General features: G+C 44.7%; 1 protein-coding gene across 1 annotated transcript in view; it reads right to left on the bottom strand.

Moving 5' to 3' along the window:
• The window catches only part of ZNRF3 (zinc and ring finger 3), a 160,920-nt gene that overhangs the window by 47,452 nt on the left and 86,178 nt on the right, over positions 1–27,290 (bottom strand). The window contains exon 2 of the mRNA XM_059408741.1: positions 15,108–15,233. Within this exon, the coding sequence (XP_059264724.1) occupies positions 15,108–15,233 (126 nt within the window). The remainder of the gene's footprint in view (positions 1–15,107; positions 15,234–27,290) is intronic.

Below are 27,290 nucleotides of genomic sequence, written 5' to 3'. Positions count from 1 at the left end.
GTGAGAGGAATTATTTTCAGTCTGGTGCTCATCAGCAGACCTTGGAGAGAAAAATTATTTTGGAAACACTTGCTAGATGTTGAACATTCTAAAACGGGCCCTTTGAGCTGTTATCTTTTCAAAGGCACTAAAAAGCACAGTGGGGGTGGGAGTCTTACTGACAGCTGTCACTAGCCTATATCGTTTCTTTTGCATTTCAAAAACAGCCCCTCTCTTACCTTTATTTTGACAGACTGTTTCATCTTCTCCACTTAGACCTGATGGAATAGAATCTTAAAGCCATAAGAAATGGGATCCCTAGAGCTGGTCAGCAGGACCATCTGCATTCATGGGCACTTGCTAGGATTTTAGGAAGTGGCAGGCCAGTATCTTCCAGAACCATTAGCTTAAAAAAAAAAAAAAAAAAAAAAGGAGGAGGCTGGGCAGTAGCTCTGCTGTCTTTCCATATTTTCAACCCAGCCATTTCAGCTACTAAGCTGGAACTGAAGTCCTGACCACTGGCATGCCTAGTGGTCTCTCATCCTCCTGCCATACGATGTGTGGAGACTGCTGTGGTCAGATGTCCCAGGTGAAATAAAAGAATCCAGGAAAGCAGGACCAGCAACATAGAGAGATCAATGCTTCCCGGCCCTCTGATAAGTTTAAGCTTCCACAGAGAGAATAAATTCTTATTACAAACCCTAGAAGGTCCTTCAGTATATGACCATGTAAAATACCACAGTAAGGACAACTATGAGGTTTCATATCTAAGATATATATGATAACAAAAGCACAAGCAACCAAAGAAAAAAATGGATTGTCAGATTTCATCAGAATTTAAAAATTCTGTGCAGTAAAGGCCATCATCAAGAAAGTAAAAAGAAAACTCACAGAATGGGAGAAAATATTTACAAATCATATATCTGATAAGGGATGTGTATCCCTTATATATAAGGATATTTAGGGGACTCTTATGACTCAGTGGTAGATAAATCATGAATTTTTAAAAAATGGACAAGGGAGCTGAATAGACACAGTTCCAAGGAAGATATACAAACTTCCAATAAGCACATGAAAAGACGCTCAACATCATTCACCACTGGGGAAATGCAAGTCAAAACCACAATGAGATACCGCTTCATACCCACTAGGATGCCTATAATCAAAAAGACAGATAATAACAAGGCTTGGCTAGGATGTGGAGAAATCATACACTGCTGGTGGTAATGTAGAATGTGTGGCCACTTTGGGAAACAGTCTGGCAGTTCCTCAAAAGGTTAAACATAGTTACCACATGACCCAGCAATTCCACTCTTAGTTGTTTACCCCCAGAGAAATGAAAACCTATGTCTACACAAACTCTGGTAAACAAATGGTCACAAACGTATTATCCTTAATAATTGAAATGTTGAAATAACCTAAATGTCCATTCACTGATAAATAAGCAAGCAATAAACAACATACAATGGAATATTATTTGGCAATTAAAAAAAAATGACACAATGGGGGCGCCTGGGTGGCTCAGTCTTTTGGCTTGGGTCATGATTTGAGCAGGTCCTGGGATCACCCGGCTTGGGGCTCCCTTCTCAGCAGGGAGTCTGCTCCTCCCTCTCCCAATGCCCTTAGCCCTGCCCGTGTGCGTTCTCTCTATATAAATAAATCAAATCGTTTTTGGAAAAAATGACATACCGATGCATGCCGCAGCATGGAAGGACCCTGACAAAAGAATGTCTAGACACCAAAGAGCACATATTGAATGATTCCTCTAGTAAGAAATGTCCAGAAGGAAAGGGAAATGACTGTGAAAGGATAAGGGGTTTCTTCTGGAGATGATGGAAAATCATGTATTTGATAATAGATTTCTATCTGTGAGAGACAAAGAACAGGAAAATTCTAAAACTGATGGGGGTGATGGTTGCACAATTCCATGAATACACTAAAATCTGTACACTTAAAAAAAATGAGTAAACCTTCATATGACAACAACCTGATCAGCCATTTCTGTTCTGTTTCTGTACAGAGTCCATCTGAATGCGTATTTCCAGAACAGAACCGGGTAGGAAAGTTTTGGTGGTGAAACAATCTTGGACAACCTGAAGTTGAAATAAGCTGTGTAGTTGGTTTTAACCACAGTGTACATTTCCTAATAAAAAATTATGTGTACACTGGGGTGCCCAGCTGGCTCAATCTATACAGCACGCAACTCCTTATCTCAGGATCCTGAGTTCGAGCCCTGTGTTGGGTGTGGAGCCTACTTAAAAAAAAAAAAAAAAAAAATTATGTGTGCATGCTGAAATGGAGTGAAACTTGGTTATGGCAATTGTGGCAATGAACATGGGTCATGAAAGCAACTCTCTAGGCTGACAGTTGGGGCAGGGATATGATGCACACTGAGTGAGAGTAGATGAGGATTAATTAGGATTCCCTGGTCTAAACAGCACAAAAAGGCATCTGCTTTGTTGATTTACCAATGAATTCTTTCCAGTGAGTTCACAGAAGCATATTCCACTTAGCTCTGGAAATACGTCTGAAAACAACAAAAATGCTAAACTCTTAAAAAAATAAAACAACAAAAATGGAAACAGTATGGTACCGGCCCAAAAAGGGACACAGAGTTTATTTGACAGGAGGTAATACAGAATATGACCCTACTCTAGAATTCAGGAGAACAGAGTCTATTACTTTTTTCAAGAAGGAAGATACATAAAATGAAGGAAATGATTTAAAAGGGGTTAGAAGAACTTTGAAAGACACAGACACTTCCTGATATTACACATCAAAATAAATTTTGAGTGATTTAAAGATGTACTACCTTAAAAGGAAAACAGTGATCACAGAAAAAGTAGAAAAAGCAAAAATAACTCTAAGTTTGCAAGAGAGGGAACAGAATAATTAAGTTTAACAGCAAGAGAAGAAATCATTAAGGAATCACGATCACATAAGATTTTTAAACTCCTGCATGCCAAGAAAGCTAAGAAATAAACAAAGATAAAATAAAACGGACAGATAAGAAAAACTCCAAAAGACAAGGAATGAATACACTGCTACAAAAAAAAAATATATATATATATATATATACTGAGGTGGCTGGGTGGCTCAGTTGTTTGTTTAAGTGTCTGCCTTCTGCTCTGGCCCCAATCCCAGGGTTCTGGGATTGAGTCCCTATATCGGGCTCCCTGCTTGGTGGGGAACCTGCTTCTTCCTCTCCCTCTTCCCTCCTGCTCATGTTCTGTCTCTGTCTCTCTCTCAAATAAATAAATAAAATCTTAAAAAAATAATAATAAAACTAAAAAAAATCTACATTAAAATCTATCCTTATAAATAGGCAAGGGACCTGAACAAAAATTCACAAGACAGGAAATTTAATTAGTAGATGGAAAAAAGTTTACTTAGAGTTTAACATTTGCCAATAATCAAGGACATGCCAATAAAAACAATAAAGTACTATTTTTACCTTTCAAATTACTAAAAAAAGAAAAGGATTAATTAATGGTCAATTTTACTAGCATTGTTTATGTGAAAAATGATTTTTTTTTTTTTTTGGTAGGATAAACTGAGGAACTTTCCTGGAGAGCACTTTGTAAGTGTTTGCCTCAAGAGTCATAAACAATGTTTATATCCCTTGATCTGTAATCTCCTCCTCGAATACTACCATAAGGGACTAATTCAAGGAGATGGGCGACGGGGGGGGAGCCAACCCTACATAAAGAAAGGTTTCAGTGTGGTTTATTTGTAAGGATTAAAAATAAAACAGAAGGTATTTAAATATTAAATCCTGGGGTAAATGGTCAACTAAATCATGGTCTGTCACAGTAAGCAGTCATTAAAATGATAGGTTATGAAAATAATAGGAAATTGGTAAAATGACTATATTATTAAGTTCGAAAGGTCAAATAGATGTGTGCCTTCATAATAATGACATTAGAAATCAGGCTCAGAGGAGAACACTGGAAGGGCATAATCTAAAAGTGAGAGTACCTGTGTTAGAGTAGACAAAGGGTTTTCACCCCCTTTTATTTTCAAATTCCCCATAATTAATGATTTCATGCAACAAACATTTACTGACTGCTTACTATATGTGCTTTGCACTGTTCTTGGCACAAGGAACATAAAAATGGTGGGGTGGTCAAAATTATTATACTGCTTACATACTTTAAAAAAAAAAAGGACAAGGGACCAGAAAATTCTGTTAGTTACAGAAATAGTAAAATGAGTAAGGGCTATAATTTTGGGTGTGCTTTTAAAATTAGAGAAATTAGAGGCAGTAAAAACTGTTAAAATCCTATCAACTGAAACTCTGAGAAAAGAAAAAACACGAAGAAAATAACTCTCTTTTGAAAACAAAACTACTATGTTTATAAAGAGATGAGAAAGAAAGCTTTTCAAGCTCAAGACTTTAAAATTTGGTTTCTAAAAATCAAGCCAAGGTAACAAGTTCCTTGCATATTTCACATTCTTTTCTCTGAGATTCATTTAAGAGTTGATATATTTGTGAAAATCCATCAGCATTAGGTTAATGTGTAATAGTGGAAGCCCAGGGCCTTTATACATCCCAAGAAATAGTCTTGAGTTCTTCAGACTAACTAGATTTTTATTCTATCCAACAGGGCTTAGGACAACTGGAATGTGTTGAAACACTTATTATTTTTATAACTAGCAAAAATGATGCAGAATTTAAAGTATTTCAGTATCCCAAAGGAATTGTTTAGACTGCCTCCAGCTTCAAACCAAGCACAAAAAGCATTAGTCAGAACACCCAACCCAATGTCTGATTTGGAAAACCAGAGCACCAAGACAGAAATGGTACCTTTCAACAAATAAAACATGGTACTTTTGGGAAAGAAAACAAAACACAAAAGACAGATTAAGGAAAAGAAATTGCTTTTGTCTGCAGGCTACCATGGTCTTATGCCCAAGATGAGCAGCCAGGATCTTGTCAACGTCCCCATTCCTCCCGCTTCCAGACCCAGTGGGGTGCTCTCCTGCACAGGTGAAACCTAAATGTTCTAAAATGTGCAATGGTCCAACCACGTGTGCAGGTTTTCCAGGGGTCTGGTAGACTGTAAGCCAATGACATGCAACCACTCTCGAGACAGCCCCCAAAATGTGAGATGGCCATGGCCATGGCATGGCCATAAAAACTTTTGAGTGACTGACAGCCCACTGTTGCTTATTTGGGCTAACTCACACACGTGACCGGGCATGTGCAAGACCCCTCTGAGAACAGAGAACAGATGGGACTTTGGGGCGTATCTCCAGGTATGAGGGATTCAGGTCATCTGACATGGGAAAGGTATTAGACATATTATAATGACTTATGCTGGGTTCTAACTTCTTCATACTTCAAAATGGCCTCTCAAAGGTTGACGAGAACATGAGCTATATTCTATGGGCTTTTCCACCGGCCTATAACACTCCCAGTTTCCTAGGACAGACTCATTTGTGAAAGCCTGGTTCAACTGGAGGGGACAACGGCCAGAAGGAGTGTCCACAAGCCAGGCTTCCCCCAGTCCGGGGAGGTGGCCAGCAGCCTGTGCTCCTTGCATTGGCAGACACATCATTTGTTCTCGTTGCTCACTCTATCTTCAAAATTCCCTTAAGCCTCTCAGTGGATTTCAAATGATGGTTTTGGTTAGCCTTTTATAGCTAAAAATGTTGTGGATCTACTTAAAAAAAAAAAAAAGGTATTGTGCTTAATATAGCCTTTTAACCAAGAGGTTCCTGGAAGATTTAGGTAGAGAAGAAAAGCATCAAATTAAGAGTTTGTGATTTTCACATCAGACACGTGACCTTAGGAGAAAAGTTGGTATTCCCTGAGTTTTTTCCTTTTTCCATTCATATCATGCCAATCTTTTCCTCCTGATCTGATTTCTTTTACTAAGTTCCTTTCCTGCTTTCCTTTTTAACCAAATATGGGAGGTATTTACCCAAGTGTTCCCTAAAAATAAATCCAAAGAGCCTTCCAAACTTCCTCTCCAACAACAAACCCACCTCAGCTCACCTTAGAAAAAGGACTTTCATCCGCTTGGTAGGAGCAAGTTTAGAGAAGGAAGGAAACTGTTATTTGTGGAGAATTCACACATTCCAAAAACTTGACATATGTCATTTTTTAATCATCACAACTATCTTGACAGAGATATGGAGGCAAAGAGAGATTAACTGGCCTGAAGTTACCCAGCTACTACCGGAGTGGAAGCCACAGTCCCTTCATTCTTAGACCACACGGCTTTCCTCAAGATCCAGGCTCTCTGCACTGCTCACATGGAAACACGAATGTGCTCGAACACTGAACATGCACTGCACCACAACATACCACAAAGGCTACTATGGCATTATACTGGAGGGCAGTGGGACAGGGAAGAGAAGGAAAGAGGAAGAAGTAGAATTTAAGGTCTTCTTCGGAAGAGAAAATCTGTCCATCATAAGACAGGGTGCCTCATCTGTGATACCACTGACATCTGGGGCCAGATGGTTCTTTGTTGTGGGGGGCTGTCCTGGGCACTGTTAGGATGTTGGGTAGGATCCCTGGCTTCTAACCACTAGGTACCAGTGGGACGCCCAATGACTATCCCCAATCCCTCCGGGGAGGGAGGGAGACCCAAATGTCTCCAGATATGGCCAAATGTCCCAAGGGCTGGGAGGGAGGGCACACCTCCAGGTGAGAACCACAGCAATAAAGAACTCAGATAACATGCTCAGAGAAGGTCCAACATAAGTAAATGCCTGCAAGCACATGGTGCTCCCCAGCAATACCCTGGCAACACAGTGTAGTCAAAGTGCCCCATGTTTCCCTGAATGGAGGAGGCCAATGCCTGTGATGGGGGGCAGCTGCCTCTGAGATCCTGCTAAGTCGGCTGCCTTCTCCCCTCTCCCACAGCAAGTCAGACCCCAGTCCCACCGTCCCGCTGGAGACGGGAATCTCATACTGAAGAGTGCTAACTGGGTCTTGGCCAGGCCACTCAGGCACCCAAGGAAATGCATTCTGTGATCAAAAACGCCAATGAGAAGGGCAGGCTGGAGGATAAGAACCACCCCCCTCCAACCCCACCTACACACCTACAGGCTCTTAAACAACTCTGAAGTCTGATCCAAGTTGCCACCTGTTTTTGCCTTAAGGAAAGGCCTACCTAGTTAAGCTGTTATTGAAGGTCAAGGCTGAAGGTCATATCCCAATGCAAATCTCAAAATAGTAAGATCTTTTTTACTTAAGTTCTTCAAGTTCATTGTTCAGTTATTTGTTATTAAATATGGAAAACAGCAACCCATTGGTTTTATTCCAATTATTTAAACTTCAGAAGCAACACTCTTTGACTCTGATACGACAGAACAGAGTAATTTCATGCCAACACATTCACCTCTAGTTCCTGCATCGTCCGTCCCCTAGTGTCTGCTCATTTCTGCTAACTTTGTTTTTTTTTATTTTTTGAGAGAGTGAGTGCCAGTGGGGGACAGGCAGAGGGTAAGGAAAGACAGAATTTCAAGCAGCAATTCCAATTTCAACCCTGATGGGGGTCTCGGTCCCAGGACCCTGAGATCATGACGTGAGCTGAAATCAAGAGTCAGAGGCTGGGGCACCGGGGTGGCTCAGTGGGTTAAAGCCTCTGCTTTCAGCTCAGGTCATGATCCCAGGGTCCTAGGATCGAGCCCTGCATCGGGAGTCTCTGCTCAGCAGGGAGCCTGCTTCCCTCTCTCTCTCTGCCTGCCTCTCCGCCTACTTGTGATCTCTGTCTGTCAAATAAACAAAATCTTAAAAAAAAAAAAAAAAAAGAATAAGAGGCTTACCCGACTGAGCCACCCAAGTGCCCTTCCCCTAACCTTTCATCAGGACTTTTCCCTCAGCCAAGCTCTAGGAGATGATCTTTCCATGGGGATGTCATGGTAGTTCAGTGCACTCAAATCTCTGATCTCCTCTTATCATCTCGAAAATTAAAAGAACTTCTGTTTCTGCATGTTATATCTACTGATATTTGCCATATTAAGAATTAAAACTAAGAAATATTTATTTATTTTTAAGGAAACTCTATACCCAACATGGGGCTCAGACTCACCATGCTGATATCGAGTCACATGCTCTACAAACTAAGTCCGCCAGGCACCCCAAAACTGAGAAATCCTTGAAACATAGAATATTCGAGCACACATTCCCTTAGCGAACAGAACAATGAAGTTACCACACAAAATGATGCCTCTGGAGAAGCCCACCATACAGTTGTGAAGGAATGAGTGATTCAGCAGGTGGTATCAGAGCATTATTATGAAAACAGCTCCGGTCCTCTGAGACCACTGGTGGGAATACCTAAGGGTCCCCTGACCATACTGTGAGAACTTCTGTGCTAGATCAACACTTATACAATGATTTCACCAGCTTTGACTTTTATCAGAGAACCCAGAGGAACAATGGCCAGTAAAGTAAAGCCCTGGTGCAGAAAGGCTTGGCCATTCATCATCATGGAGTGACGGTCCCCTTTCTGGATGATTCCTTGTCCATTAAGGACCAGCTACCACCTATCACTATATTATACATCAGGTTCTGCTTAGTATCAGGTGAAGAAACTCAAACATATGGGGGTGGCAGTTAGGGTCACTTTCCTGTTTTCTGCTATGGTGTGAAAAGAGAATACCAAGAATTCTGTTTTTCCCAAACTCCCTATTGCAGGAGTCACTCCGCGAAGGACATTTTCCTGGGGGTAGCCTGATGGACAAAGGGGGTTTGGTCTCTGTCCTCACTGCTCCTGGAACCTCTCTAGAACTCCCCTTACAGGATTTCAGGGTTTGCTTTCCCCCGGGACCCAGCAGACGCGAGTATCACTCACGGTGGGATTACGCGCCATCGCTTCAGGAACCAAATGCTTCCTTTCTCTACACCCACTGCCATCAAACTTCACTTACTGTGGAGGTAATTAAGTAATACCATTTCTTCTTTACTGTGGGAAAATGTAAATAACACGAAACTTACCATTTTAACTCTTCTTAAGCATGCATTCTAACTCTTCTTAGAGGCAGGAAATGCATTCATGGATCTGTGCAACCGTCACCATCATCCATCTCTAGAACTTTCTCATCTTCTTCATGAAACTCTGTCCCCACCAAACTCCCTATCCTCCCCTCTCCATAGCTCCTGGCAACCACCAGGGACTATTCAAGTAATAGGAATTTGAGAGCTAAAAGAAACTGAAGGGGAACACAGGAGGGAGAGGATGGGCCATGAGGGCTTACATTTTGCTTGGTGTTTCTAGTTGTACCATGACCAGCACTTGACGCGCACTGTCTCCTTTAGGTGCTGTTCCCACAGAAGAGGTGGAAGCGTACCAAGGGGCCCACGGACTGTTTCAGGTCACACGGATTAAAGAATTGGAACTGGGGCTTAAATTCAAGTTAGTCTGATACCTAAACCCAAGTCTCAACCATTCTAAGCTCCCTCTCCTCCCAAACATCTTGAGAAAATGAAGGTCCTTTGAGAATTTCTTGTACTTTCCAGTCATTTTGGCTTCTAGGGTCTTTATTTATTCTTTGTGAAGCGGTTCCCAAGATACTCTGAAGGTTGGATGTGGGTGGGCGGAGCAAACTTAAGAGTTCAGTCCTCTGCCAATCTCTTTTCTGGGTGTCCCACTGCCTATTGGAAGAGCCGGGATTATAGGCCAGAGCAGTTTTCCACCCTGACACACACTATTGGCCACACTGTCTCTACATACCACATTTACCTAAATGTGAAAACAGAAGAAGAGCAGGTGGCCAGACAGGAAAAATGAAGGCAAACACAAGACATCCTCAGCAATGCTACTGGCTTGAGTATCTCCAAGCCACTGAAGAAGCCACTCACTTCCCAGAAACACCCAACAGCAAAGAGTAACCCGATCCTTCCTTGTCCAACCAGCCTACGGAATAAAGACTACACTCCTTAACCTGAAAAGCCTCTTCATTCCCCAGCAACTTTCAATGCCCCTTGAAGAACTTCTTGCTTCCTTCCTTTCCCATTCCTGAAGCTTACTCCCCTACCTCTCCCAGACTCATACATAGAGCCCCTCTCTGTAAAACCCATCTGACCCCTCCAGCCCCATGGACTCACCTCTCCTCACAATTACGGTTAGTACCAGGGACTGAGCCTCAGCTCAGGGCAAGGGGAGGAACGAACGCTACATAGTACACACGAACCAGAGAAGCCCCTTCCCATCAGTGCCTGTCTGAATGACTCAGGATAAACTATGGACATCACCCATCGGCTAACGATCCCATCTCGGAGTTGGTGACTGCAAGGGGGTAGCCCAGCACTGTCGTCCCCCACCAGCTTTCCTCTGGAGAGCACTTCCTCTTCCCACTCCCCACACATGGCTGGGCAGGAAGCTAAGTTCTGTATGTTCCCAGCCCTCTATCACAGCTTACCAAACTAAAAGTGACCACCAGATCCAAGATGGACCAACAAATCCTTTTCTGGAATCCTTCAGGCTTGAAACCAAGGGAGTGTCAAGCCCAGGGATACTGGGGGGCTGTGTGTCCTACCAAGCAGGTGGAGAGAGAGGAGTGAAAGCAGATATACAGAAGACCTGGGGAAGAGCCGCTGGCATGGAGCCCCAGAGTCGGGTGTTCTAGAAGAGCAGCGGCACCTCTCACAGGTTCCCTGATACCACTCAGGAGCCTCGAGAGCAAATCCCCTTTTGGCGCAACGTGGTTCAAGCTGGGTCTCCGTTAAGAGGAACCAACAGTCCTAACCAAGCCAGTGGCTACTGAAAAAGCATCCAATTTTTATCTACAAACTGGGGAAGACAAAAAGGGGCAAAGGGAAGAAACTAACTCAGATGAGGCAATAGACCGGTCTTTATCTCCAATCTCAGGTCGGCTACTTGAGAGCCGTCTGGTCTTAGGTCACGTAGAGAATGTCTCTCTGGGACTCAATTTCCTCACTGTAAAACGGGAATTGGGACACCATCTCAGAGCCAGTTTGACAATGAAAGATGCCGCCTGGAAAGCTCCTAGTACTCAGCGAGCACCCAACACATGATGGCCACCTTTATGTTCCCATCAGGCATTTTACCACTAGCCAGCCTCTGTGGAAAGTTCTCCGCAAACATCTCGCAGGACCCCCAACACAATGACAAGGGCAACACGAGACCCGTGGAGGAGCCCAAGGGTCCCTGAACTGAAGGGACCTTTCTGAGGTCACTCCGCCAGAGCTGGGTCTCTCTGACCTTGCCTTTCTTGTCTTTCCATGAATTTCCTCATGCTGTCCTCCTAAGTACCAGAAAGAGCCAGTCCATGCCTGTTGGCCAGCCTATCTTTCCAAACCCTCCCTAAGGTTCCACTCCAGCGTGGGAAGAGGAGGAGAGGAGGTGTATTCTGCCTTCATTTATGGAATCTGGGCCAGGCAGGCTTTGTTAGAAACTCCAGCACATCCCGTGTGTTCCCGCCAGGAGACCCTCCATTACATGGACGGGCCAGAGGAACCGAAGCTAGTAAAGTCGACCTTCAAATTTCTTCCCCGTCTCATGAGATGCTTAATGAACACTTTGAAGTGAAGGATTAAGATGTCCAGAGCATAAATACAGTTCCTGCACTTTGGGGATGGTTTAAAAACGACCCCTTACTTTCAGGAGCAAGCTCTTCAGAAGTGGCAATTTTATTCTATTTTAATTTCCCAGCACTTCAACTGTCACAAGCAACTGAGTCTGCCTTTCAAAGCTGCAAAGAGAATCTCCACAAACTAGAATCTCAAAAGATCTTAAATGACACAGAAGCTGAAAATAGTGGAAGAGTAAGGAGGCCGTAACAGTCTCTTGACATGAAGTGAAAAACAGAGGCCCAGAAAGCCGAGAGATTGGTTCCACGCCTGATATGATGCAGGGCCTGGCGCAGTGCCCTGGCTGGCTGTGTCCCTGTGGGGGACTCCCTCTCACCCCAACTCTGCCTCCCCAGCTGATCCTACCGTCTGCCCTGCCTCCTGCAGAACCGAAAAGATTATAAGGAGGGGATCATAAATCATTCTTCTCTCATGAGTTTATAGTGTTCCCTTCTGAGGAGTTCAAAAGAATTCAGTAATAAACTAAGGTGATGAGTTTATGTCTTTTGCTTTTAAAATGAAACTTTATTTGAACTCCTGGAGAGGCATTTACAGTTTTTTAATTTAGGACATTCCTCTCTTGTTTCAACATTTCGCCCCATGGCATTTTCTGTGGGCGGGGAGCATGGTGGGTAGGGGGAGAGGGGTCTGTGTCTGGCCCTGCCCCGACCCCACTCCCCCACAGGCTTTTCCAAAGGCCTGACAGAGTCCTCCCTTCGAGGGTTTTCAGCAAGTCTCAACATCTATATGGAGCCGTCCCTCCTCCCACCCCCACGGTGACTTGGCTGCAGTTTCTTCCTTTTGTGCTTCTCTCCACTGCCCACCACCTTCTTGCCGTAGCCACCGAGAGCAAAGAAATGAAAGAAAAGCATGCTATCTGCAGGAGACAGGGCTGCCCACATGGCTTACTTTGCTTTTCTTTACCCTAGTCTCTCCAAAAAAAAAAAAATGACTCAAGAAAAAGGGGGGGAAGCGCAGTTAGCAAATTTAATAAACTCAAAGTTGAGGGGCGCCTGGGTGGCTCAGTGGGTTAAAGCCTCTGCCTTCGGCTCAGGTCATGATCCCAGGGTCCTGGGATCGAGTCCTGCATCGGTCTCTCTGCTCAGCAGGAAGCCTGCTTCCTCCTCTCTCTTTGCCTGCCTCTCTGCCTACTTGTGATCTCTGTCAAATAAATAAATAAAATCTTGAAAAACAAAAATCAAAGCTGAGAACTGTTACACTTTAGAATGAGAAAGGAAAAGGAAGAAGGAAGGAAGGAAGGGAGAAAGGAAAAAAGGAAGGGGGAGAGAGAGATGTGTGAGTCACCACACCTCCGGTATACACCCAGGCTCTAAACAACTGTGGAACTATCTTGCTTTCTCTGGCCCAAGCATTTTTGCTAATGATTTTTCTCAAGTATGAAGCCAAATTTTAGTAACTAACCACAGGTAAATACCGCCTGGCCACGACAGAGCCTTTCCAAATAGAAACGTGGTGGAGGGAGAGGGCTGTTGATTGCAAGCAGGTAGAACCACATGCTTAGCTTCTGCATTCAATAATACTTGGTGAATGAATAAACGCAAGAAGTACTTAATGATTCAAGATACATCTAGGGTTTTTATACCACCTGGCTTTGCAGGCTGGCAGGCCAAACCATACAGAACTCTTCAAGTAAAACCACTCTATGGTTGTTCCAGGTGGAGGAAGCAACAATCGGGTTCTTTGAGTGACCTCAACACCACTAAGCCATCGAAGAACAATGGGGCATCCCTGGGAGCCCTGTTCCAACCCACTTACAGACACAACAGATGCAGAGGCGGAACTCCACTGGGCGGGGGGGGCAAAGCAAATTCGGCCAAGTTGCTGAGCCTCGCATAACATCAACTTAAGTAGAGGAGAAAATATTATACAAGAAGTGTACTACCCACAAGGAAAGCAGTGTTCCTAACCTTTGGATGTAGCTGGCATTTCTCCTAGGAAAACACTTAAGTATTCTCAAAGGGGTCGCTGCTCTCCTAGCATCATTAAGCAGGTCTGGCCAACTAAACGATGAAGTATCAGGGCCTGGGTCACCTAAAACACCTTGATTTGACTTCATGAACTGTAAACCAAACAGGTAATAATTCCTGGGTTGGTTTTTTTCCCCCTCGCCTATAAAAGAGCAGGAGAACTTGACAAGCGCTCAGAAGATTCAGAAGACAAGTGGGACATGAAAACCACAGATTAGGGAGCGCCTGGGTGGCTCAGTCGTTAAGCGTCTGCCTTCAGCTCGGGTCATGATCCCAGGGTCCACGCATTGGACTCCCTGCTCAGCGGGAAGCCGGCTTCTCCCTCTCCTACTCCCCCTGCTTGTGTTCTCTCTCCTGCTGTGTCTCTCTGTCAAATAAACAAAATCTTAAAAAAAAAAAAAAAAAAATCATAGATTAACCCGTAACAGCCTCCTGGACCAAAAGTCTTTCAGGAGACTCGCTGGGACATCTTCAAGTCTGAGAAACACTCCCTGGCAAGCATCCTTCATCAAAGCCACCTCTGTTTTCCCCCAGCTGTCTCTCCATGGTACCTAGGCAGCAGCTTCTGAGATTATGAAAAAATATATACATATATCCAGGCAATAACATTATCCTTAGGAGATACCACATTTTCTCCCAACTAAAATCTTAATACCTTTCTCCAAACCTTTCCCTTTAACAAAATGATTCAGTTTAAAACAGACTGTCACCTGTCATATTTTAAGATCATTGATGGATAGTTTCCCAAAATAAATTTATTTCTATCTTAACACTGCAGCCACAGATAATGCTGACCCCTCTTTGGCTCACGAGTCTTTTTTAGTACTTCTAAATGGGATGACAGCAGCCAACGGCAGCACACATTTTTTGAGAGCTCACTCTGCTGGCTGTTTGCATCTCCTCTCACCTCCCAACCATCCTATGAGGTAAGTTCTAATATAGGACCATAATTGCTGTCTGCCATTCTGAAACCAAAAAAGCTCTAAAACCCAGAAGTTTTTCCATAACTTACTTGGCAGCAAAACTCAATGGACCTGAACTCATTTAGAGGCAAAGTTAGCTCAGGGAACTAGCATGAGGCTATTTAGCTTTTAGTCATCCCACTTAATGTGAATATCCATATACTTCGCTATGTAAGTATGAGTGTGTTTAGTTACCGGAAGGACCCTAGACCTCCTGGGGGGGGTCACTTAAGATAAAATAGGTACAGCCTTAATCTCTTTCTAAACTCCCCAAATCTCAGCTTTCTGAAAGCTCTGTCCCCAAGGGTGGAAGGTACAGTGCATCTCTATCATCAACCCATTTCACAGGTAAGAACCTGAGACTCCATGAGGGGAAGTGACTTGCCTAGAGTCACAGAATGCCAAGAGGGGGAGCTGACTCTGAGGCCAGCAGGCTCTGCCGGAGTCCAAGATTGGGAGCACCATAGTGGGGCCGCCACAAGACAAGTCTCTGTCCTCATCCCACACGATTCAGCTGGGAAGGAGTGCTGTGCCTGCGCGGCTTACCAGCTAGGTGAGGAACTGATGAAATGGGAACACAGAGAACACCAGTTGGAAGCAGTTCAATTCAGAGGGCCTGGCACTTACCTTGCCCAGGACAGTGAGGCATGGTTTCGGGTCCAATTCTGGCTGTTCCAGCTTCACCACGCCTACCCAGCCGTATTCATACAAGTCCTCTTCATCGTTGTTATTACACAGGCCCAGTGGGTGCATCTAGGAGGCAGACAGAAAGAAAGCTTCAACACACAGGACTCAGAGGTTCTAGACCCACCCTGTAAGTGTGTCTTAGCCTCAGTAGTGAAAAATAATCTCAAAACTTGAAATTAGGGACACCTGGGTGGCTTAGTCGGTTGAGCGTCTGCCTTTGACTCAGGTCATGATCCCAGGGTCCTGGGATCAAGGCCCAAATCGGGCTCTCTGCTCAGTGGGGAGCCCGCTTCTCCCTCTGCCTGCCATTCCCCCAGCTTGTGCGCTCTCACTCTGATAAATGAATAAAATCTTTAAAAAGAAAAACCTTAAAATTAAATGGGGGGGGTGGATTTTACAAATGTTTTCTCACTGCCTTTTTAAAAAAAAGTTTATTTAATTATTAAGTAATCTTTACACCAAACATGGGGCACAAACCCATGACCCCGAGATCAAGGGGCGCACACTCCTCTGACAGAGCCGGCTGAGCTCCCCACTTTCTCACTGCCTTCTACATGGTGGTCACCCAAGGCGGACACCAGTCGATAGGATGCAGGGCAAGAAAATCTGCCTACCTCCCATATAAATGCCTATCTAAATTCCTGTGAAATACCATAATATTTAGTAGCAATTGCACATGAAACTAGCTAGGTTAGTTATCCTAGGCGATTTGCATTTCTAAACCTTAACACATGTATGGCAAGTTATGCAGGAGGACCTGAAAACACATTCAGGAATTTATGGAAAGACCACCAGACATACGACAAAATCACCAGTGAAATTAACAAGCTGTTCAAAAGGCCACCCCTGGCTACTGGGGAACAGGTGAAATTCTTTGAGGATTTTTCAAAATGGGTAAAGCAGAAAATCAAAAAAGGGGAAGAAGATCATCATCAAATGTTTGCCAATGAAAGCGCAGTCAACGGAAGCCCAAGACCAACCCTAAAGTCTGTGCTCACAGTTCTATTGTTGAGTCTTATTAGGCCCTGGGATCCCCAGCAACAATCTGAGAAGAGGAAATCCTCACAGATAAACTAACTTATCAAGAAATTAATGAGTCGGGCGCCTGGGTGGCTCAGTGGGTTAAGCCGCTGCCTCCGGCTCAGGTCATGATCTCAGAGTCCTGGGATCGAGTCCCGCATCAGGCTCTCTGCTCAGCGGAGAGCCTGCTTCCCTCTCTCTCTCTCTCTCTGGCTGCCTCTCCATCTACTTGTGATTTCTCTCTGTCAAATTAATAAATAAAATCTTTAAAAAAAAAAAAAAAAAAAAAAAAAAAAATGAGTCTAGGGGCGCCTGGGTGGCTCAGTGGGTTAAGCCGCTGCCTTCGGCTCAGGTCATGATCTCAGGGTCTTGGGATCGAGTCCCACATCGGGCTCTCTGCTCAGCAGGGAGCCTGCTTCCTCCTCTCTCTCTGCCTGCCTCTCTGCCTACTTGTGATCTCTGTCTGTCAAATAAATAAATAAAATCTTTAAAAAAAAAAAGAAATTAATGAGTCTAGCACAGTACTGAACTCTTTACATGACTGGAAGAAATGCGTAGAGACACAAGAGACCTAAGAACCTGTTGTGGTTGATGGAAAAATATCCTCCAAGGCTGGCCTCCAAAAGCTGGAGAAGACAAGAAACAGGTCCTCCCTAGTGCCTCCAGGAGGAACGTCACTTACAGATCCATTTTTAACTTCTGACCTCCAGAACGCTAAGAGAATAAATCTGGGACGCCTTAAGCCACTGAGTTTACTATAAGTTTTGTTTTTTTTTAAGAGTTTATTAATTTACCTGACAGAGAGAGATCACAAGCAGGCAGAGAGGCCGGCAGAGAGAATGGGGGAAGCTGCTCCCCGCCAAGCACAGAGCCCGATGTGGAGCTCGATCCCAGGACCCTTCTAGCTGAAGGCAGAGGCCTAACCCACTGAGCCACCCAGGCGCCCTGCTATAACTTCATAGAGCAGCAAACACAAAACTTAAGCACTCTCCTTCTTCCCCACTAATTTTATAGATGAGAACTGAAGTTCAAGAGAACTAGCTTTTCCAAGACAACAGAGCCGACGAGTGGCCACACCCACAGGTAACCTGGCCCTCGTGTTCACAGTCTAGTGCCTTCCCACTCCACTTGCTTAACTTTACCATATTTCCTCCAAGACCCAATTGTCTGACTGAGAGGGAAAGACCAAGTGACTAAATCTTTAGGAAAAGATGTTGCCAGCTCTAAATTCTGTGGTCCTAGAGTTGCAATACAAATGTGGTGTGGGCAGCAAGAGTGCCGGCAGGTTCAGGGAAGCCTGTGCAAGTGCTCAGCTGTGAGATGAGCTTTGAGGAAGAGTCATGTCCATCTTGGGAAAAGAAGAGAGAGCAGGCAGTGGTTCCAAGCCTGGGGAGCAGGAGCTAAAGGCTGGAGAGGGAAGAGGAACAAGACCAGTGGGGTAAGTATGAAGGACCATAATCTACATTGAGAGGGAGAGATACAGGCTAAAACTAGAAAGTTGTTTGGACACTAAGACAATACCACGGGTTCTTGGGCGGAAGTGTCTCCCACTGAAAACAGTTCCTTGAGGGAGATGGACTGCACAGCTCCTGGTGGTGGCATGCCCGGCCTTGAGAGGCATCGAGTGGAGGGGCGAGGAAGGGTGCAGTCCAGAGATGAGAGAATCTTGGGAATTCAATGGACCAACAGAAGGGGACTGCATAAATCCGTGAGGCACATGGGCACAAGGGGGCGGCTGGCAGCTCTCTCCAGTGGGTGAGGAATAACCCATCCCCTGCGAATTCCAATGCATGAGACCAAGAACCCTGGGACATCCAATGCTTGCCTGAGTCCTTAGGCTCGATGATCGTGCCTAAAGGACAAATGGAAGATTCTGCCCCTCAAGAACCCAGGCCACTCTAACATATTTGGTGGTTTATTAAATGACGAGTGGCATGAAATGCAGACCTCTGAAGAGGACATGGGTGAGGGTGACAAACCAATTGCACCAATAGACCATTACTTCCACCACCCAGAAGGGGCTTCCCGCCCAGCTCAGGTTGGTTTCCTGAAATTCCAGGCATGGCCATGGCCATGGCAACCGTACCACTGACCGTTTTCCGCAGTATTCGTTCCGTGGTATTTTTAACCTGGCTACATGACTTAGAGGTTTCCGGGTGGAGAGCTGCTTTTTGTTACTTACACATGAATGAGGTTTGGCCAATGGAGGAGAGCAACACTGGGGGAGCTGAAGTATGGTGCAGGTCTAAGACCCTGGATCTGTGGTTCCACTGATAGGAGATCGTCCAAAATAGGCAAATCCGTGGGAACAAGGCAGATTTGTGGTAGCTGGGGAGTGACTGCTCAATGGGTCCAGGGTTTCCTTTCAGGGTAACGAAAATGTTCTGGAATCAGAGGATGGTGATGGATGCACATTGTGAATATACTAAATTCCTCTGAATTGTGTACCTTAAAATGATTTAAATGGATGGGGCGCCTGGGTGGCTCAGTAGGTTGGGCCTCTACGTTCAGCTCAGGTCATGATCTCAGGGTCCTGGGATCAAGTCCTGCATTAGGTTCTCTGCTCAGCGGGGAACCTGTCTCTGCCTACCTTTCTGCCTACTTGTAATCTCTCTCTCTGTCAAATAAAATATTTTAAAAAATGATTTAAGGGACACTTGAGTGCCTCAGTGGGCTAAGCCATTGCCTTCGGCTCAGGTCATGATTCTAGGTCCTGGGATCGAGTCCCGCATCAGGCTCCTTGCTTGGCGGGGAGCCTGCTTCTCTCTCTGCCTCTGCCTGCCACTCTGCCTGCTTGTGCGCACTCCCTCTCTCTCTCTGACAAATAAATAAATTTAAAAAAAATAATTTAAATGGTGAATTTTATATAAAATTTTCCAACAGTAAAAAAATTCTAAAAAAATGTCCCAAGAGCGGACTCAGATACAACTGCACTCAGCTAAGGTGGGTCTCCCCAGTGGAGGACCATGTGGTCCCCTTCCCACCCTCCTGGAGCCTCAGCCAATTAATTACAGCCGCCCTTCTGGAAACCATGTCCTGCAGAACACTAGCTCTGAGAGATTACCAACAGGTTCTTGGACAAGTAACTAACACTGAGGAATACTCTCTAGGGATTCAGGATTTGCTTTTGGAAATTAGAGCTCTGCAGAAGGTGTCAGGTCTAAAAAACAAAAGGTTTTCAAACTTTGCAAACACCAACATTTCCAACCCTTTGATGATAAGCCTGTTGTGTATACTCTGATGGCGCTGTTTCACGGGGATACATTTAGGGTGCAGGGTACGGCGGAAAGAATGGAGGGACAGTCACAGGCAGCTGGAGAGAAGGGGTGTCCTGGGAGGGCGGGTGGGATGTAGGAAGAGGGAGGGAATGGAGAACCGCAGGAGGAGGAGATGCCCAAGCCTAGCCCTTCGCAGCCCTGGTGAGAGGAAGCGGCCACGACCAGACTGGGGGTTTAGGCTGCGAAGGAACCACGTGCTAGGAGAGGCATGTCAAGAGTGTGTCCGCAGGCATGCAGAAATCTGAACTATGTAAGCCTCAAACACACCCGCTGGTCCGGGTCCCTGGAGGCGGTCAGGCCCTGCGCCCTAGGCCACACGTCGTGCCAGGCGCTGTCTGCCTCCTCTGTGAACACACCCTTCTGTTCTCCTCTAAGAAGCCCCAATCGAATCTTCCACTGACACTGCAGGGGACTGTTAGCTCCAAATGGCAGCCACTGTCAAGGGTGTTGACTTCTGAATGTGGATCAAAGACTCAAAAACCCAAAGGAATTTTTCTGAAGTGCCAGCGGGCACAATCTGTTGGCGTGGCTTGTTTATTTCCCCATGGAGGGTAAAGAGGCCACCAACATCACATCTCACAGGGCTGAAGCCCTCCCTCACTATCTCAGCCACCCTCTGTGCTTTCCCTCCGAGGTCTTTAATCCAGGTGCCCAACTGCTGGTCCTATGAACTCAACCTCAGCGACGTCTGTAAAACTGGCCTCCTCGAACCATCTGCTAAATACTATTATGATTGGGGTCTTTGTCAGCCCATCCCTGATGACAGTATCAACTTCTAGAAATGTCCCACCTCAGGCCTCCAACCATATACCTTAGGGTCCTCTTTTCCCAAGGGCTCCAACTTAGGAGCTCAGCAGAATGTTTTCTAGGGAAGCATAAGCAGCTGTAACATGAAAATACTTCTCTGTGAACTGATCCTCTCTAAGGATGGAATATTCTAGGCAAAGGCATAAAATGCAAACAAATATGCCATGTCTAAGGGTAGCAAAGGAGAGGGTTTTCTCATAATTAAGTATTTACTAGACTATTATGTTTATATATTTTATTTAATCCTTATGGTCACCACTTGCTAACTGTTGGAATAACAATTGTGACCGTGTGAGTTGCAAACTAGATGTGCAAACCGGCAGCTGAGGCAGAGTATAATGGAGCCCATAAAAGCTGTATTGGTCAATAACAGGGTTTCCACTCAAAGCCCAACAATCTAGCAAAGGATTAAAGAAGAAATCCACAAGAGAGATGATTCACAGAGTACGATCAAAGAATTAAGACAGAATTTTGTAAAAAGCAAGGGAGTCCTCTGATATTTTGCAAAAATTACTTTTTAAAAAAATATTTTATTTATTTGATTGAGAGATCACAAGTAGGCAGAGAGGCAGGCGGCGGGGCGGGGGAGGCAGGCTCCCTGCTGAGCAGAGAACCCTATGCGGGTCGATCCCAGGACCCTAGGATCATGACCTGAGCTGAAGGCAGAGGCTTTAACCCACTGAGCCACCCAGGCTCAATCAAAATTACTTTTTGATGATCCTGTTGCTAAAGTCAAACGTAAGAGAAAGAGGCTACATCCAGACTCTCATACAATTTTGCTGAAAATATCCCAAAACTGCCCACCCAGGATTCGCTCTATGCCCAGAAATCAATACGCATAGCTGCCATTATAACTTAACTTTTTTTTTTAAAGATTTTATTTATTTATTTGACAGACAGAGATTACAAGTAGGCAGAGATGCAGGCAGAGAGGAGGAATCAGGCTCCCTGCTGAGCAGAGAGCCCGATGCGGGGCTCGATCCCAGGACCCTGAGATCATGACCTGAGCTGAAGGCAGAGGCTTAACCCACTGAGCCACCCAGGCGCCCCTATAACTTAACTTTTAAAGTTAAAAGATAAATTATTATGTTCCATTTCATTTTTCAAGAAAAAGCCCCAAACAATTTCTTTCCACTATTTACTAAGAAATACCAGACCCCGATTTAACAAAATCCTTTTTCTGTGTCGGGTAACAATCCTATATAGAGAACGAGGGTGTCCTACATATGAAATGCATATATTCTCCTGAAGATTCAGACAAACGCCACTTCCACACTGTCACTCCAGACGCCCGTCATGTAAAAACCAGGCTTGTTAATTCGTACGTGTTGACGCCAGCCAGTGACACACAGGCAGTGACTACATATGAAACCTGTGTGCCCTCCTGAACGTTAATCATTCAAGATCAACCTAAGGATACTGCAGTGAATGATGTCTGAGCATGTTAACTTTGAACTTAACGTGGCAAGCGAGCATTTAAAAATTACAGGGATTTCTGAGTTTTTCTCTTTTTTAAAAGATGTATTTCTTTTTTTTAGAGGGGGCAGTGGCAGGAGGTGGGGGGAGAGAGAGAGAGAGAATCTCAAGCAGACTCCTCCACTGAGTACAGAGCCTGAACATGGGGCTTGATCTGGTGATCCTGAGATCATGACCAGAGCTAAAACCAAGAGTCGGACACTTAATCAACTGAGACACCCAGGTGCCCCTCTGAGTTTATTTTCTTGGAATTTTTGGATGTGTGAGGTTTACCTGATCAGGTGCTTGAAATGTAAGAAGTTTTCCCCTTAATATTTTTTTTTTAAGATTTTATTTATTTATTTGTAAGAGAGAGAGAGTGAGAGCGAGCACAGGCAGACAGAGTGGAAGGCAGAGTCAGAGGGAGAAGCAGGCTCCCTGCGGAGCAAGGAGCCCGATGTGGGACTCGATCCCAGGACGCTGGGATCATGACCTGAGCCGAAGGCAGCTGCTTAACCAACTGAGCCACCCAGGCGTCCCTCCCCTTAATATTTTTAAGAAAGTCAGAAATGGCTGCCTTGTGTGTAAGAACTCAGGGATGTCACAAAGAACTGTTAATGAAAACATAAAGAAACAATCAACTAGATTCAGAAACCCAGAGTGGAATTGACTAAGACCCTACTGGGCAGGGAATGCTGTAGAAAGGGAAGAACAGCCTGGAATGAGAAGATAAGCAAAATTCCTGGGATGGATCCATGGAAGAACAGAGCAAATAACCAACCAGCTACAACTGAAGTGTGAGACAATAAAAGAAAACGTGTCCTGCGCTGTAACTGTAGCTTCGTGCCTTCACAACAATAACTCTGGGATGCTCGATGTTTTTGCCTAAGTCAGTTGAAGGAAAATGGACAGTTAATCCATTACACGAGGTCTGACATTATCAGGAACATTGTGTTGTTATGGCTCTTGCTCTCTTACTCCTGATTTTGTTCCAAAAGGTGTTTTGGGGTGGAAAGAATGAGAGCTTTGGAACCAGGCAACCTTGCGTTTAAATCTCACTCTTGCCTCTTCGGAGGCACATCAACTTGGGCAGATGACTCAATTTCTATAAACCTCGATTTCCTCACCTGTCAAATGGGGACAGTATTGTCTGCCTTAACAGGGTGCTAAGAGGATTAAAACATATAACCAGAGTAACATAGATAAAACATATAACCAGAGTAACAGAGTAAATACTCCGTCAGTAGAAAAGCCCTTATATTCTTCACTTCCTCTAGACTTGTCATGTTTGCTCACGCTTTATGCCTTTGCCTAGAATACTCTAGAGGCCGGCTTCACTCTACCCCTTCCATTCAGCTTTCTTGAATGCACCAATATAGGTCGCTGCTTCCAAAACTACCACCAAATGCTTTGTTTGGTGCTTGCCACAGTTCTTCCAGCGTCCCCTCTAAGAGAGGCACCTGCTTCTAGAAGGAGAGTCTTACAGGGGTCCCCTTCGACCCCAACAAGGTCCTCAATAAAGGACGGCTGGCAGAAGTCTTTGGCTGGAGGCAGGCCTGATGCCATGCCTCATGCTTTGTTTTTGGTATGCCACTTGGGTCTGTGCTCAGCTAAGTGAGGGACTAGGGCAAACGGGTCAGGATTTAATCAAATGCTGTGTGAACTTTAAACCACCTGACTCTTCACAGTCGCTGATTACCAGGTCACCAAAGACATCCTCGGGACCAAAAAAAAAAAAAAAAAAAAATTTCTGGGCAATGGACAGCAGCTGAGCATGGAGAGGGAGCTAAGGCTTCCTACCTACAGAGAATAGAACACTTCCGTCCTTCACTCAGGCAGGCTCTTGACAGTGCTTCGTAAGGGCAGTGGAGGAGAAGGAAGAAGAGAGGATGTGCCCCCCTCCCCAAAAGTAAAACCTTAAATTTTTCCAACCGCATCTGATCTCAGAAGCCGCTGTCTGCTCCAACAAAACAAAAGAATAAACCAAGCTCCAACCAGACATGGGCTCCAGGACATGGGGAATCCAACAGAGAAGAGAAATGGAGAATGATGATGTCCCCAGGGGGACGACTATAGACCAGCTGTAGGAGAGCCTCTCCCCCCACCCTGCCCCTACACCCAAAAGAGAAAGCAAACAACAACCTGAGTCATTACCCAATGGGCTTGATGATACTGACAAGAGTTTTATAGTTCTGCATAAAAGAACAAAAAGTGATAGCCACATAGCAAACTAAAGTAATGGCACATGGTGGGACAATTATTAACTCCAGAAAAAAATGTAAAAAGTTACACCAGAACTGTAAACCTTAAGCAGGGGATGGTCTGCGTGGCCTGGCTGAAGAGAGTGACAGCCGTAATAATAGAAACCCTGATCTAGCCATAATTGCAATGCAGCTACACTGGGAAAATGTACAGATGGGATGTGGGGGGAGGGGAGGGGAGCAGGGAAGGAACAGAGGAAGGGGATAAGAGGACAAAATCTCCCACTTTCCATAGCAGGAAGTAAAAGACATTTTGTTGTTGTTGTTTAATGGACCCCCAAGTATGAGGTAGCAGTTATAAGCACATTATTTAGAAATAATTCAAAGAATTTTAGAAATGCTCACAGAGACAACTAGCAGAAGAAACCAGGTGAATAACTGAAAATAGCTGCCCCTGAGAAGAGCAGTCAGGGATGGCAAAGGGTGCTTTTTTTTTTTTTTAAAGATTTTTATTTACTTATTTGAGAGAGAGACAGTGAGAGAGAGCATGAGCGAGAAGGTCAGAGGGAGAAGCAGACTCCCCATGCAGCTGGGAGCCTGATGCAGGACTCGATCCCGGAACTCCGGGATCATGACCTGAGCCGAAGGCAGCTGTTTAACCAGCTGAGCCACCCAGGTGTCCCAGCAATGTTCTTTTTTTATAGGAAGTCAGGAAGTACTCTTTGCTTTTATATAAACACACACACTTTAAAAACTTTTATGCACTGCTGAACAGAAGACCTGTCCTCCACGTGTTCCAGCAGATTCTATGGGTCCTGGTGGGGAAGCATTCCACCAGCCGAAGAGAAACCCCAGAAGCATCCTGTAGAAGACAGAGGGTACTCGGAGGAAGACTCGGACTGGGATGGCTGCTCTGGGATTTATCCAGGGCCTGGGCTGAGGATGCTGGGAACACAGCACAGGGATGACTCAGGGAGACATGGTGCAGAAAGAACCAGCAGCCATCACCACCCCTGCAACCAAAAATAACTCCCAGGTGGCACCAGATTGTGACGTGGATCTGGGTGTTATAGAGATGGCAGACACAGTAACCAGGGTGACTGTTCTGAGAAGCCCCGATCTTCCCCCAGACACACAGAGATCCTATAACCTTTAGAAGAGGCAATGAATAGCCTACTTGTGTTTCCAAATAAGGAGCCGCTAAATCAGAATGACTATCAAGAAACAATGCCTGTACCCGAACATCATCAGGGCCAGATAGCAAACATCTGGTTTTATGTTGAAATATGAAGATGGACCGATCTTCAATTTCTCAAGAGCCTGACAAGGCTGACTATCATGGTTTCCCGGTTTTGTTAATGGACAAAGGATCTACGGGAACTTCAAAGCCAAAACACCATGCCAGACAAGGTTAAATATCTGGAGGAAGAGAACTATGTTCCCTTGAGTACGGGACACCAAGCCAAGCTTTGAAACCAAGACCAGCTCTTTAAGAAGCTTTCAGTACAAACCCCTTGAGATATACTGGTGCACTTTCCAAGCGTCTGAAAGGACAAAACTGAAACCTGGGCGGGGGGGTGCTCTTAGCCAGGGTTACAATCTCTCTCTACTCTGCTCGAAGTTTAAAATAACTTCCAAACGGCTGCCGGCTTCTAAGTGGGTTACTGTTACACAGGAGCCAAACACTGAACTAACAGCAGGAGAGACATTTCACTCTGTAATATTATCTCATCAAAAAAATTCCTGGGGATTTAAAAGGGAAACTTACTTCCTTTTGTCCTTTGGCCATTGCCAGCCAGGGTAGGGTGTCACTGTGGGACAGGGGTTTACCTGATACAACAGCCCCTGGACCTTTTCATAAAAGGTGTGGTGGCTAGAATCAGGACTTAGAATGTATGTGAGGGAATGGAAAAGGACAGCCCCGCCTATTTTTCTCTTGAATCAAAGGGATGATTTTTTTTCTGCTCTATGTGCAAAGAAAGAGACAACTCTCTTTGCTTTCTGAACAAACCCAGTTTAAACCTTTTTTTCTGGATCGAGAATTCAGAAGTACCTGAATACAGCATGTCCCCCGCCCCAATGTGGTCATAGCAATGTGGACAGACACCTGTCCAGACCCAAAAAGGAGCTGATTATTGCTGTTTGCTGGAACTTCCCAACTGGGAACTGCTTGAGGATTAAACGAACCCTTCTCCCACTTCTCCACTGAGGGCTCTGGCTTTCAAATCACTAAGCTCAAGTCTCCTGCAGTGGGTGTCACTTTGTAGAGAAAAACCAAGAACAGTCTCTATCCTATCAGGTTCTATAGTACCGAAAGAACAACCGAGAAGTTGCTATAAGAAGTCATATAAGGCAACAAGGATTTCAAGTCCCTTTCTCACTTGACTATCCTATATCCCCCTAGAACATCCCCCCTGCTGGAGAATTATGTTGAAACGTAGGTATGGCTCTGTGTGTATCTCCCATCTGACTTTACAAACCTCCACTTAGAACTGCATTTCCAATTTCAAATAGATAGAGATGTTTTGCAAGTTAAAGTTTTAAAAAAATATCCAAGAGACTAGAGGAAAGCATCTGAAAACATTAAGGAAAAGTTAATTCTACATCCACTCTTTTTGTGTGGTTTTCATGTTTTTTCTTTTTCTTTTTTTTTTTTCTAAGTAATCTCTACACCCAATGTGGGGCTCGAGCTTACAACCCCAAGGTCAAGAATCCCATGTTCTACTGACTGAGCCAGGCAGGAGCCCCTCTACATCCATTCTTTTTTTTTTTTTTTTTTTTTTATTTATTTATTTGACAGAGAGAAATCACAAGTAGTCGGAGAGGCAGGCAAAGAGAGAGAGAGGGAAGCAGGCTCCCTGCTGAGCAGAGAGCCCGAGGCAGGACTTGATCCCAGGACCCTGAGATCATGACCTGAGCCGAAGGCAGCGGCTTAACCCACTGAGCCACCCAAGCGCTCCTCTACATCCATTCTTAAAGTAACTTGTGGTAACTCATCAAAGGGCTACCAGATAACAGGTATTAATCTCTACACAGAAAGTCATGGACATAGTTTTACTTTAAATTGCAAGGCAATGTAACAAAGGATCCTTGATTGACTTTTTAAGAGATTTATTTATTTATTTAGTTAGTTAGTTTAAAGAGATAGAGAATGGGGTGGGGGAGAGGAAGGGACAGAGGGCGAGGGATAGAGTCCTAAGCAGACTCCATGCTGAGTGGCACCCAACACGGGGCTTGATCTCACGACTCCGAGATCACAACCTGAGCAGAAACCAAGAGTTGGACACTCAGTCAACTACACTATCCAGGCGCTCCTTGTTTTTCTGTACTTTTTTTTTTTAAAAGACTTAATTTTTTAAAAA

Source organism: Mustela nigripes, chromosome 8 (assembly GCF_022355385.1).
Source record: "Mustela nigripes isolate SB6536 chromosome 8, MUSNIG.SB6536, whole genome shotgun sequence".
Lineage (NCBI taxonomy): Eukaryota > Metazoa > Chordata > Mammalia > Carnivora > Mustelidae > Mustela > Mustela nigripes.
The sequence above is the reverse complement of the archived record's forward strand: the minus strand, read 5'-3'. Positions and strand labels throughout refer to the sequence as shown.